Source organism: Macrotis lagotis, chromosome 7 (assembly GCF_037893015.1).
Source record: "Macrotis lagotis isolate mMagLag1 chromosome 7, bilby.v1.9.chrom.fasta, whole genome shotgun sequence".
Classification (NCBI taxonomy): Eukaryota; Metazoa; Chordata; class Mammalia; order Peramelemorphia; family Peramelidae; genus Macrotis; species Macrotis lagotis.
This window is the reverse complement of record NC_133664.1, coordinates 184,715,351-184,728,366: the sequence shown is the minus strand read 5'-3', so window position 1 is coordinate 184,728,366 and position 13,016 is coordinate 184,715,351. Positions and strand designations below refer to the sequence as shown.

General features: G+C 32.3%; 1 protein-coding gene across 1 annotated transcript in view; it reads right to left on the bottom strand.

Moving 5' to 3' along the window:
- The window catches only part of ITPR2 (inositol 1,4,5-trisphosphate receptor type 2), a 482,746-nt gene that overhangs the window by 220,952 nt on the left and 248,778 nt on the right, over positions 1–13,016 (bottom strand). The window contains exons 35-37 of the mRNA XM_074195308.1: positions 10,448–10,638; positions 7,131–7,273; positions 5,590–5,698 (exon numbers count right to left, since the gene is read on the bottom strand). Coding sequence (XP_074051409.1) covers positions 5,590–5,698; positions 7,131–7,273; positions 10,448–10,638 — 443 coding nt within the window. The remainder of the gene's footprint in view (positions 1–5,589; positions 5,699–7,130; positions 7,274–10,447; positions 10,639–13,016) is intronic.

Here is a 13,016-nt window from a genome sequence, read left to right as displayed (position 1 = left end):
TCAATCCTCTAGATCTAAGAAATTAGTTCAGATATCTAAAAATAAAAACTGCAAAACAAAGTAAAGTGACCCAATACTTGATGAGTCTGTGGAATTTTAAGAGCACATGGAACTACAATACATTGGTCCTGAGTGGTTTAAAAGAGAAATGATAATTGTGAGAGCAGAATTTATGACCTGCATAACAAAAATAATTGGTAGAATAGAAAAACTGGAATCTTTGATAGCAAGTGTCACTTAAGAAACAATAGAGATTAATAATAAATGGGGATGGAGCAGCTAGAAGGCACAGTTGATAGAGCACTGGCCCTGAAGTCAGGAGGACCCGAGTTCAAATCCAGCCTCAAACCCAATAATTACCTAGTTTTGTGACCTTGCAAAAAAACAAAAACAAAAAAATTAATAATAGATGGAGAATGCAAAAACAAAGGACAATCTAGAAGAAAAGCAAAAACCAATAACAAGGAAAAGATACTGATCTTGAAGACATGATTACTAGAGATAACATAAGGATCAGAGATCTTCCAGAAGAACACAAGACAAAGAAAAAGTACCAAAATGCTGGAAATAATACAAGAACACTACACAGAATTTCTAGATAGAAATTTTTTAAATATTTGAAAGAATTGATGGTCTCCAGAAAGTAGAGGATACAAAAATCTACATACACCTGTATTCTGGGAGCCTGAAAATACCCTACTCATCTTTCCTACAACCTGAATGCATAGATCTAAACCCTTGTTCTCCAGCTCCTTCTTTATAAATGTGAATATGATACTTACCTTTCTATCCAGATGATCATTGAACTAGACTATCAGATCTTTTAATTTGGTCAGATCAGCGAGAACCAAACTCCTTGCCAACCAATACTTTATAATTCACTTAAAATTTTATTTATATTTCAAGCAAAAGAGGTAGTTAGGTGGTACAGTGGATATAGTACCAACCCTGGAGTAGGGAGGATGTGGGAATAATTATGTAGTTATGTGACTGTGGGGAAATCACTTAACCTCATTGCCTTGCCAAATGTGCGCGCGCACACACACACACACACACACACACACACACAATTGGTATTTGCAAAATACCAATCCAATGAATCAGACCTCAAAGATATTGAAATGCATTGATACTTATAATTAATTTTTTTAAAAAATTCTGACATTGAGACTACTGTTTCCTGTTTATGAATTGAATCTAAATTAAAGAAATTTACTCATTCTGCCTCTGAAAATTTCTCTGAAAATTGGGAAAATTACTTAATCTTGCTGGGCCTCCTTTTTTCTTCTCTACAACACTAGAGATTAAAACTTGAAAGCCGGGGCAGCTAGGTGGCATAGTGGATAAAGCACCGGCCCTGGAGTCAGGAGTACCTGGGTTCAAATCTGGCTTCAGACACTTAATAATTACCTAGCTGTGTGGCCTTGGGCAAGCCACTTAACCCCGTTTGCCTTGCAAAAAAAAAAACAAAACTTGAAAGCCTCTGATATCCTTTCTACATCTAGATCTATGATATTATGGAATGATTACAAATTTCAGAGAAGCATTTTGGTGGAGTCAGGGCTCTGCTAAATTTCTTACTATATCCCTCCTTCCTTCCACCCATTGTCATGTGGAGGATACAACCTATTAAAGAGGCTGACAGCAACAAGATCAATAAATTCCACAGAAATAAACAAGGTTAAATAGGGCCAAGTGAGAAGAGGTATATAATGCTATGAACAACTAAAATTGAATCTACATTGTTTGGCAGGATGAGTAAAATTAATGTACTGATGTTCAGGAAAAATCAAGCTAGAGTAAAAAAGGTATGAGGATACACCCAACATCATCTCATGTATGGAACTCAGAAGCTGGGCAAGAGACCTGGTTATCTAAAAGTGAAAGCAGTTCACAAGGCAGGTCAGAGAAGAACAGTGCCTAGAAATGTTCTCCTTAGATATGTAAAAGGTTTGGAAACCAAAGATCATGATTATCTGCTGCAAGGACACCAGCACTTTAAGAGACAAAGCTATCCTCTCCTACAAATGAGGATTAGATGGTCATCTGTATGTTAGAAACATTGAGTATGCAAAGGTAGTTTTAATTCAATAAAGCTGATGCCCAAAGAACTGGCACCATGGAATATGTACAGAAACAAGAAAAGTGCTCTATGTAGTGAAGATGTTAATATTGAACTCATTAGCAAGGGGTTCATTCTACATGAATTAAAAAAACTTCCTTGGGAAGTAACCAAGTAAATTGAAACAACACAGGGTATTTTTCTGCACTGAAAAAATGGATGTTTTGGTATACAATGCATCACATAATTGTATTCAATTCATTCTAGGAACAATATTTGAGGGGGAAAATGCTTTTATGGCCTAAGACTCTGTGGATTCTAGGATAATAGATTTAAAACTGGGACCTTAGAAATTATCAAGGCCATTTTGAAGATGAGGAAACTGAGGTCCTAAAAAGGGAACGTTTTGGCAAGATCGCAAAAGGTGTATGAAAGTTAGTCAGAATTTGAATCCAGGACCTCAAATCTCAGATCCAGAGCTCTTTTCCATTATGTCTTGTAAGATGTATGGACTCAGTAGTGAGGACTGTCCAAAACTGTGCTATATCAGTGATCCTCAAGTTCACTAAGGAAATCACTGGAGTCGAGAGTGTAGGCACATTTGTTCTGTTATTAACTGGATATCTATCTTTTAAAGTACTGACATTGTTTGGAATGGACTTCAACATTTTCAAGGTTTAACCAAATACTGCAAGCAGTAATCTGGGACTCAATATCTAAAGACTGGCTATGTATCCTTTTATAGAAATTTATACAACAATTGGAGCAAGAGAACAATCCAAGAATAGGGTTCTTTCAATTTAGGAGGAGATTTTTAAAAGTCTGATTTAGCTGACTCTCCAAAGTCTGAAAAATAGAGGGGCAGAAAAAGGATACCTGGAAGGTAGATGTGTTCTCATTGTACATGTAGAATATGGGGTGTATCTAAAGAACAAACTATAAAATGCACTCATTCACTTGCTACCTGTTCAATAGCAACCTCAGAAAACTGCCCTTTACATTGAGAAAAATCTCAAAAACCATCAGAAAGGACTATTGGTTATCATCCCAGAGTCTAGGAGTCTTTAAAAGTCACTATTAGACTGTGATCTCCTTAAGAGCAGGTATAATATTTTGCCTCTCTTTATATCTACAGTGCATAGCCCAGTCACTGGCAAAGTATGTATATTGACTGTTAACTGACTGGTACAGGTAAAGAAGGCAAAGATCTAGACATGAATGGGTTAAAGAATTAGAACTAAAGAATTAAGTACAACATGCCAAAGAACCAGTATAACATGACAAAAGTATATGTCAGAATTGTTTGCTAGGCAGCTTATGAACTTCCGGTATTATTGGATATATATATATATATATATATATATGTATATATATGCATATATGTATACACATGCACACATATATTAACACACATATATATATATATATATACACACACAAATGGCAAAGACAAAGAGCAGAGAGTCATCTATCCAACATAAAGTTATCAGATTCCAAAGACAAAGAAAGTAGTCTTTACGCAACATAAAGTATCAGATTCCAAAGGCAAAGAAAGACAAAGAGCAGACTCTTCATCTATCCAACATCATTCTACCACTCTGAGACTATGCCAAAAGACATCTTAGGAGAAAGTTACCCTTTCAAAATCTTATGGTTGGAGACATGACCTAGGCTGTGAGATCCTTGAGAGCTGGGACTATCCCCAGTGCTAAGCATATCCTCATCACTACTAGAAGTTATTAACTTTTTAACTGACTGACTGGATATGTTAATATAGCTAGATAATCTCATTGCTTTTAGGAAGACTTTGGAAGTACATGAAGAAGACTAATAACAATGTTGAATTTATTGGAAAAATTGGTCTGAAGCTTATGAATATAGGTAAGGTAAAGTCTTTTGTGCAATACAGATACAGTCTGTATAGTAGGAACAACAAAATACTTTAGAGACAATAATATCATAGAGACACTTGGTTCTATAATGCTGAGAGCTGCTTGAGAAGTCTGGAAAAGGTCAGCTATGACTAAATTCTGGCCTTATGTCACCCTCAGGCAAAAGGCTTTCTATAGAACTCTGCTGTGTTAACATAACTGCATCAATGCATGACTTCATTTATGTGATAGGCCTTGTACCCAGATTTTCTGAACAAGATTACATTCTGTGCAAGTTTGAGAAACGTCATTTACTTGTTTTTTTCTTGTATGCTACTGTTGTGGTTTTCTGCTATTAAAAAACTGTCTGATACTGTGAATGAATGGCTCTGCTAGTTGTCCTTCTAGCAACCCCACCTGTGTGTTCCCATCTCATTTCTCTCCTGAGCCGAATTAATACCCCCTGCTGGTCAGGAGGTTCTAATATTATAGCAGGGGCAGGGAACATCTGGCCTGTGGACTGTGTAAGGTCCATGAAATCATTTGGTCTCATGCTACCACAACAACCACAGGAAAGACTCAAAAATACAATAAATCTAGGAGCTTTTGAGGGGTGAATTAATTAAATGCTTGACTAAATATAGCAAGCTAATTTTTAAACTGATAATTTTGCATGGCCTCCTTAATAATATAAAGATCCCAAATGGCCTTGTCAGAAAAAAGTTTTGCCACCCCTTTTCAATAGGAACCAAAATTAAAAAGGTCCATAAGAAGACTGATTGTCAAGAGTTGCCACTGGATCTCAAAGTATAAAGTCACATTAACACTGTTCATCTGATTTACATATTGAATGATCAAACAAATGTCATTATAATGGGATTACAGAAAAGTATGACTGACACATGTTATTAGTAATACAATTGAGAAGCAGCATTGATCAAGATGCTTATTTTTAAATATGGCTCAGAAGTGATTACATCAGCTTGGGCAACTTCTGGGGTTGAAATTCCTTCCTTCTATAAATGCAGATCAGTGAATCATAAATAATTTATATTCTCAGAGAACTGGCTAGGGCACAGACAATTTCAGTTACTAGTCCATGATTTGAGAGCAATTATGTGTCAGAGGTAGAGCTTGAATACAGGTCTCTTTGACTCTAAGAATTACCTTTTATCTGCTATATTATATTGTCTCTGTATTTTTAATCCTACTCATCAAATTCTTCTGTTACAAAATAATATTCTGAACTACTATCAAAATATATATTCAAAAGAAAATATCACAAGGTACAAAAAATGTAAATACCAAATAAGAACCATTCCCCAAATGTCTTAGAACTGAGGTTAAGATCTAACACTATATCCAAGATTTTCATAGATTACAAAACATAATACATGCTAAGTCAGAGAACTGAACATCCATGCTGTATTTTTAATGTACAAAAAAACATCATGATGCGTAGTAGTTGGTGGGGGGGGGGGGGTCATTCAAAGCTTATATTGTTTTTAAATTCAAATTAGGGCCAACTAATTTATGAATAACATAAGAATTAGTATTCAAAATATCTGGTCTGAAAAAAACTAATTATTACATAATTGGCTAATGGTAATTCAAGGGTTGTCACTTTATTTTTCATTACTAAGAAGGTAGGCATACCTCTTCCACAAAGCTGTCTTTCTTCTCTAACATTTCTCGTAATGTCTGAAGAATTTTAATGCAGAGTTTTTCTTCTTTCTCCATAAGCTTCTTTGTATGATTGATCAACCTTAAAAGTAAAATAATAATAACTTTTAAATTAGACTATATTCTTTCTAACTTCATAAAAATATCAAAGAACAAATTACAGTCATATTAATACTTGAGAAAAAAATCTACTATTTTTAAAAGTTGTGAAACTACCCTCCAGGTAACTCAAATTTCTAACATTTAGGTAATAAACTGTATTTTTATCCTAAAACATACTATTTCACCATTAGTTCATACTCCTCAATTTCAAATTTAGTATTTATGATGGGATGTTTCTTTTCTATTTTGACTTTGCAAAATTAATCTTTAAAATTATCTTCCCATTTTTATGGGTAGAAAAACTGACCTGTAATGCAACAAGGTGATTTACTGAAAATGATTTGACTATACACACCTTCAAGCTGCAATATTAAAACAAAATTACCTTACACCAATGGTGAAAGTGATTCAATCAAAGAACATGATATTTTACACCCTTGGATGTCAATCAAAGAACATGATATTTTACATCCTTGGACCCTTTATAGTACTTTGTTTTGCAGCTCTCCCCTTTTGTAACTCTCACCCCTATAAGTACAAGGTCAGGGATTGTCATATAAACTTTGTATCCACCATAACCCCCTCTGAAAGAGCTCTGCATAAATCAAGTATCATATAAATTTTTTAAAGTTATTTTCCTTCATATCATTAAAAATGTAAAATTTTAGAGTAAAATACATAGACAACATATAAGTATATCCTGAAATTCATAATAAAATGAACAAATGCATAAAGCTATGGATAATAGGTTAATAACATGCAATATGACTTTAAATAAGGAAAATTTTAAAGGCCAAATGACATGATCACAGTGGAATTAATCAAGATAGTCACTTTGCATACTTCAATTCAGCTTCAGAACAAACATTTATGATGTACATTCCAGTAAATTTTAGTTTAAAAAGCATTTCTACCTGATCTTTTCCTCACAATTTAGTTTCATACTCACCTAATTAATAATTTGGAAGTAAAAGTTAAAGTAGTGTGGTATAGTTGATAGAGAATCAGCCTCAAGTCATGAAGACTTGGAATTAATTCAAGGCTCTGACACACCCTGGCTATGTAGCTCTGGTTAAGTCATTTAAACTCTCCATGCTTCAGGAAATTCTCTAAGTCTTTAAGTTTCAGAGCAAGCATCAAAGTACACAATGGAAGAAGTTTTTACATGGGGACTTCTTTATAACAATAAATCAGAGGACTTGTCTAAGGAAAAAAGTTATAATATAAAAATTTTTAAGTATGTTAAACATTTTTAATCTTACTCATTATATGAAATACAAAGTAAAAATAGAAACCTGGGAAATATTTTTCCAAATAATAATATTCAACCTAAAAAAAACAGACCAAATAATAATATTCAAAGCTTAGAATGCAGTAAATATATTAACAAAATCCCAGATCTCTTCACTTACTTGGACATGAAAGCACCACATCTTATTCTTGCATCACTTCCCTCAGGAAACAGACGTTCTGGTCTATAGAGCACATCAACCAACACTGAGAATTCAGCCTGCATCATTGGGCTAAACTGCTGCTCTAAAGATCCCACTACATCCTAAGGAATGAAGAAGAAGAAAACGTGGTGAAACTTCAGGTTTCCTTTCCATTCATTGAGATATAGAATATATATTGGAAATGGGCAGTCCCAAAAGCAGGTATCAGTATCACACACACTGTGGTCAAGAATTATATTCAGATTTTTATCATTTAAATCACTTTATGAATTTAAGTTTTGTTTCCCCATCTAGAAAATAAGCTCACTGAGAAGAGGTTATCAAGACTGTTCCATAACACTAGGTTACTGAACTTAAGTGCATCTGACTCTTCTGCTCCTGATAATTATTTTGCTATTTTTTAACTAATATCAAATACCATAGTTTTCATTACTACTGCTTCATACTTGCAGTTTAATGTCTGGAAATACTTCTCTTTCTTTCTTATTACTTTTTAGTGTTCCCTTCAGATTCTAGACATTTTTATGCTTCATAAGAATTCATTTTTTTCTACGTACACATGTGTTTGTGTGTAAAACAATCTCTTGGAAATTATATTGGTATAGCAATAGCAATAAATCTATAAATAATCTAAGTGGTATCATATTGACATAATATCAGACATGATAAAGTCCTTAAATTATTTGTCTTTCAAAAAAGTAGAACTTCTTAAAAATTAAACTTTTATAAATCCTGAATGTGACTTTAAAGAATGATTCCCAGATATTTAACATATTTTATGGTTATTTTGAATGGGGTTTCTTTTTCTATGATTTAATTCTAGTTTTGTTATAGCTATATGGAAATGTTAGTTATTTTAGGGGATTCATGTTGTATCCTGCTATTTTGCTGGAGCTATTAATCTGTTATTACCCTTGATTATGATATGAATAATTTCTGAATAGCATTATAAATATTGATAATTTCATCTGCTCTTTTCTCAGGTTTAAGCCTTTAGCTTTTTTCTTATTGCCATAGCTAGCATTCCTAAAACTATGTAAAATCAATAGTAGATATCACCCATTATAAATAATGATACCTTTTGGTTCAAATATACAACTTTTATCGTATCACATATAGTCTTTCAAGGTTTATGCTAAATTTTAGTGTTTTTAGCACAAAAGGGGATAAGCACCAATTTTGCCTCAAGAGAAATTTTTAAAAACCAATAATGAGGAGGAATACTGTTCCAAATTTCAAACTGAATCTTCAAACAAATCTTCCAAATGATTTGGTATTAGTTTAAACGAAGAAATAAAGAAAAGTTGATCAATGAAGGAAACTAGACATCAAAAACATCACCAAAGTATTCAATGAATAATGATGTTCATGAACTTATGGTAACCTATTGCCCTTCTCACAGCATCATATTCTATTTCTTGCTGCTCCCCACCACCATCACCATTGCCATCACCACTGCCACCACCACCACACTCTACATGCTGGCTGCTTATATATTAAACACATAATAAAAGCCTGCTGACTGAGTGATGTAGGAAAAAAAACAGGTAAATGTTTGCAATGTGATGCTAAAAACATTTTAAGTATTATATTTGATGTTTCATATTGATATTTTTAAGGATTTAGAGCTGCATACTGTATTGGACAGTTTGCTGGGAACAAAGCAAGGAAGATCTGGGTTTATATTCCACTTCAGACACAAACAAGAAGCTTTAGCAGGTCACCAAACCACTTTGTGCCACTTCCCACTTCCCTAGGGCTAATTTATTATGTTATAAATAGATTGAAATCTGCCATCTACATCAATTCAAGGACACAAGAAAAAATTATTTGGGTATTCATATATTCTTGAACAGCATGTCTGTAGTTTTCTTTTTCAGGCTTATCTTCAGTCTAAAGATAAATATTTTACACATAGAAGAAATTGTATAATATATCATCTATATATCATTAAATAGTTGATATAGTATGTTGCTTTTTAAAATAATTATATGGCTTTTCAATTTCTCTTTGAAAGTTTTGTAGTTTGATTTCATCTTTTGTCAAATACCAAGGCCACTCCCATCTGTTGAGATTTGGTACTATAATAAATTTTGAATTACTCTTTCAGTTTCAATCAAATTAAATTTTTCTAGGTTAAATATCTTCTCATGTAAACTTAATTTAAATTCATATTATAATTATTTATTTTAAAATTTAGGCAATTCATTTACATATAACATTCTTAATATTAGAATTTCCATTCTTCAAACATTCTATTTGCAGTCTTGTTCTTATTTCTCATGTTAATGTAAAAAAGAGTATCCTAAGTAAAATTAATGACATATTAATAACTAAATGGACTTTTTTAATCTGGACTTCATAATTTTGATTTGCTATTTTTTTTTGCTATAACTTTGATTTGCTATTTTTTTCTTCCTCAAAACCCCTCTCATTTTTATTTCTTTTTTTCTGTTTTTCTAAAACATTCTGCTGAATCTCTTGGTGATTTAGATAATACAGTACTCTGAAGATTCTCTTTTATTGCTAATAACCCTTATCTTAACTTGAGATAATGGAATTATTTGAAATATTTATCTTTCTTGACTGTAAGGCTTATTATTGTTCAAAGAATTTCATTAGTAATGGAGTTTAACTGAGTTAAAGAAAGATGAATTTCAGTTTTTCTTCCTTGTTTAGATACTATGGCTTCTTCCAATTTGCATTGTTGGGTTTTTTTAATCATTCCTGAAAGTCTTCTTTAATAAGTATCCTTGAACATATTATGTAGACTCTTATTTTTCAAAATTTTCTTGGATCTCTATCATCCTAAGATGGCTGCACCATTAGTTTGTTGCTTAAATCTATTTTTTTCTCCTTATTCTTCAAATAATTTAGAGATTTCTGGGACTTTTTCCTACTAATTAGTGTTTTATACATATTATTTCACATTATAGAATGTCTGTTGTTGGTTGTTTTTAATTTCTTTGAGTTTTTCTATTACATCTTTCATATTGGTCATTCTAAAAGTGTGAAAACAGGTAGGAGGACTTAAAAAAACAGTGTCCATGAAAACCTAGAGAAAAGAGAAAATTCAAAAGAAAAAGATTAGAAAAAAGTTTTAATGTTGTATGGAATTCAATAAAGATGAGGACTGTATCACTTCCCTGCTAAAAGTTTTCAGCAGTCTACACTGCTTAACAATAAGCTCATTTTATGCACCCTTGCATACCATGATACCAAGCATCAAGGGAGGATGTTATCTCACTGCAAAATATAAATTTTGAAATATTTACCTGCAACTTTTCAATTATGTTCCTATAATCCCATGCAGGCCCTCCAAGTACTTCTTTGAAGCGTGGTCCACTACGAGCTGACATTCTCCATCCCATGGCTGCTCTCTGTACCATATTAGAATGGCTCTTCATGAACAGAGTATTGACTTGGCTGTCCAAATCCACTGGAATTGCAATGCCACGATTCTTTGCTAAAGAAGGAAAAAATATGAGTCCTTTCTCTCTTAATCAGTGGAAGGTTTTTTTTTAATACATTATCAAAACAAACCAATAACCTTATGCTAGCAAAAAAGGAAAAAATGCCAAAAAAAAGCAAATAAAAGTCAATTTTAAAATGCATTCCAAAAAAAAGCACAAAAACAGCATAGAGCTGTTGGATAATTCATTTTTTTGTCCATTAAAATATGCATTTCAACATTTCCTCTAAATTCATTCTAGTAAACAAAAAAACAGTATTGAATAATCCTGTGAAGTACTTGGAACTAACAACTGTGTTGTTGTTTAAATAGTAGGTCTCAATTATAACTTATTAAAAATGTTCAATTAATTAAAACTACCACCTGATAAAAAATAAAATAGAATCACTCTTCTGTTCAAATCTTGTTTGATTCCTTTACAGTTTGAAAGATTTTAATGTCTCATGTCATACTCATTAATGTAAAATTAGAAAACATATGTAAATATTTTTAAACTGAACATCAAATTGTCAGCATAAATATTTACTTTTTACTCAGTTGGGATCAATATGTGAAAATACTGTATAAGGTATGAATTTCTTTCTACAATACTAAATCATGACATTTAATTTGGCAAATTCCATCCTCCAAAAACCATTAATTTGCAAACTATGTTAAAATATTTTAAGATGAGGAAGTCACCAAATTTAAATTTTTAATCCCCTGTAGGTAAATTGCTCCATAAAATTGGCAAATGTTTTTAGCCTGAGAGTACCTTGAGTTTTCAAGACTAAAGTCTAATCATCAAAAATTCAAAAAAGTATTTGGTGACTTGATGTTCCATGTTTTAAAAGCCCTTCACAGTGCATCAATATAAAAACACTTAGAAAACCAACCAAATTATCAACAAACATTCAGTTTAAAAAAAATACGTTAACTTTTATGAAACACTTATCAACTGCATCTTTCTTAGAAAGCTTTATTTTACTTTCTCATAAAAATCTAACTTTGTGGGGAAATACGTTTATTTGATTATAGTCACATAGTATCTCAAAAAAGGAAAGAACCCAGAGGTCATTTAGTCTTAACCCTATCTGTAATAAAATTTTAGTATGCAATCAAATAACTGACAAGTTATCTTTCTAACTATATTTGAAGATTCCAATTCACTTCTGCATAATTCTAATACAAAAATTCTCATTATATTGCATTACATTATATCCCTTTGCTTTCTCTACCCATTTGTCAATCCTTTTAGTCCCTTCAGATATAGTTCATCTGGGTCAAGTGATCTGAGCTCATCAGGTGCAGGTAGGTATATTTCTATATCCTGACTCAAGTATCAACTGCCTAATGACCAATTTTATTCTATTCTATCTCGTCATAGAAGGAAGATTAGAGGTAAACAACATTACTTTCTCTATGTTCAACGATACAAGGATGAATAAGATGTTTCATGGAAACCAGAGAAGAAAAGTAGGAATGGATGCAAAATGAAGTGAACAGTATCAAAAGGAAAATGTATACAAATAAGTAATCACAATTCAAGAGGATGACTCATAATGAAGTATGCTATCCACTCCAGACAGAAAGGAGAAGCACTCACAGGGCAAGTAGAAACATATCTTTTTTGGTTTTTCTTCTGTTTGTTCTTTACATGACCAAAATAGAAATCTTTTTGTCTTTAATATGTTTGTAACAGATTTTGTTTTTCATGTTTTCTTAGAGGAGGGGGAGTAGGAAAAAGATTATTTGAAACCTGAATTGAAAAAAAGAAATTAGATTAAAAAATTCTTCTCACTCACATAAGCTGGGCTAATATTTTTTTGTTTTACTGTGTTTTATTAACATTATACTATATTAAAATATGTTTGCAGCTTACTTGATAAATCTCTACCCAGCGAGTCTAATTATGTTTATTCTAGTCTACAGCTGGCAGTTCTGAAGACAAGACTTGGGGATAGGGTGCAGAGAAAGGGGGAACAGAGTCTAAGATACTGATAGCATTACATGTAGGGATCTTTGGTTTGAGCTTATTCCAAGTATCATAACCTCCCTGTAATACCCCATTCTGAAAGTCATGTTACTTATAGACTGTATCAATATCCATTTTTTATTTAGTTGTCCAAAATTCATAGGAATGAATAGGTCAATTAAGATTTTCCCTCAACAAATTGGAAAAGTTAATGTTGTTGGGGCAGTTATAGAAAGACAGGCAAATTAATGCATCGTTGAGGGAGGTATGAATTAGTACAGCTGAAAAACAATTTGGAATTATGTAAATAAAGGAAACATGCATTTCAAAATGGCAATACTCTTTAATTCCACTGCTAATCATATAGTGCAAGATAGTAATTGACCAAAAGAAAGGTTCTATAAAAACCAAAATATTT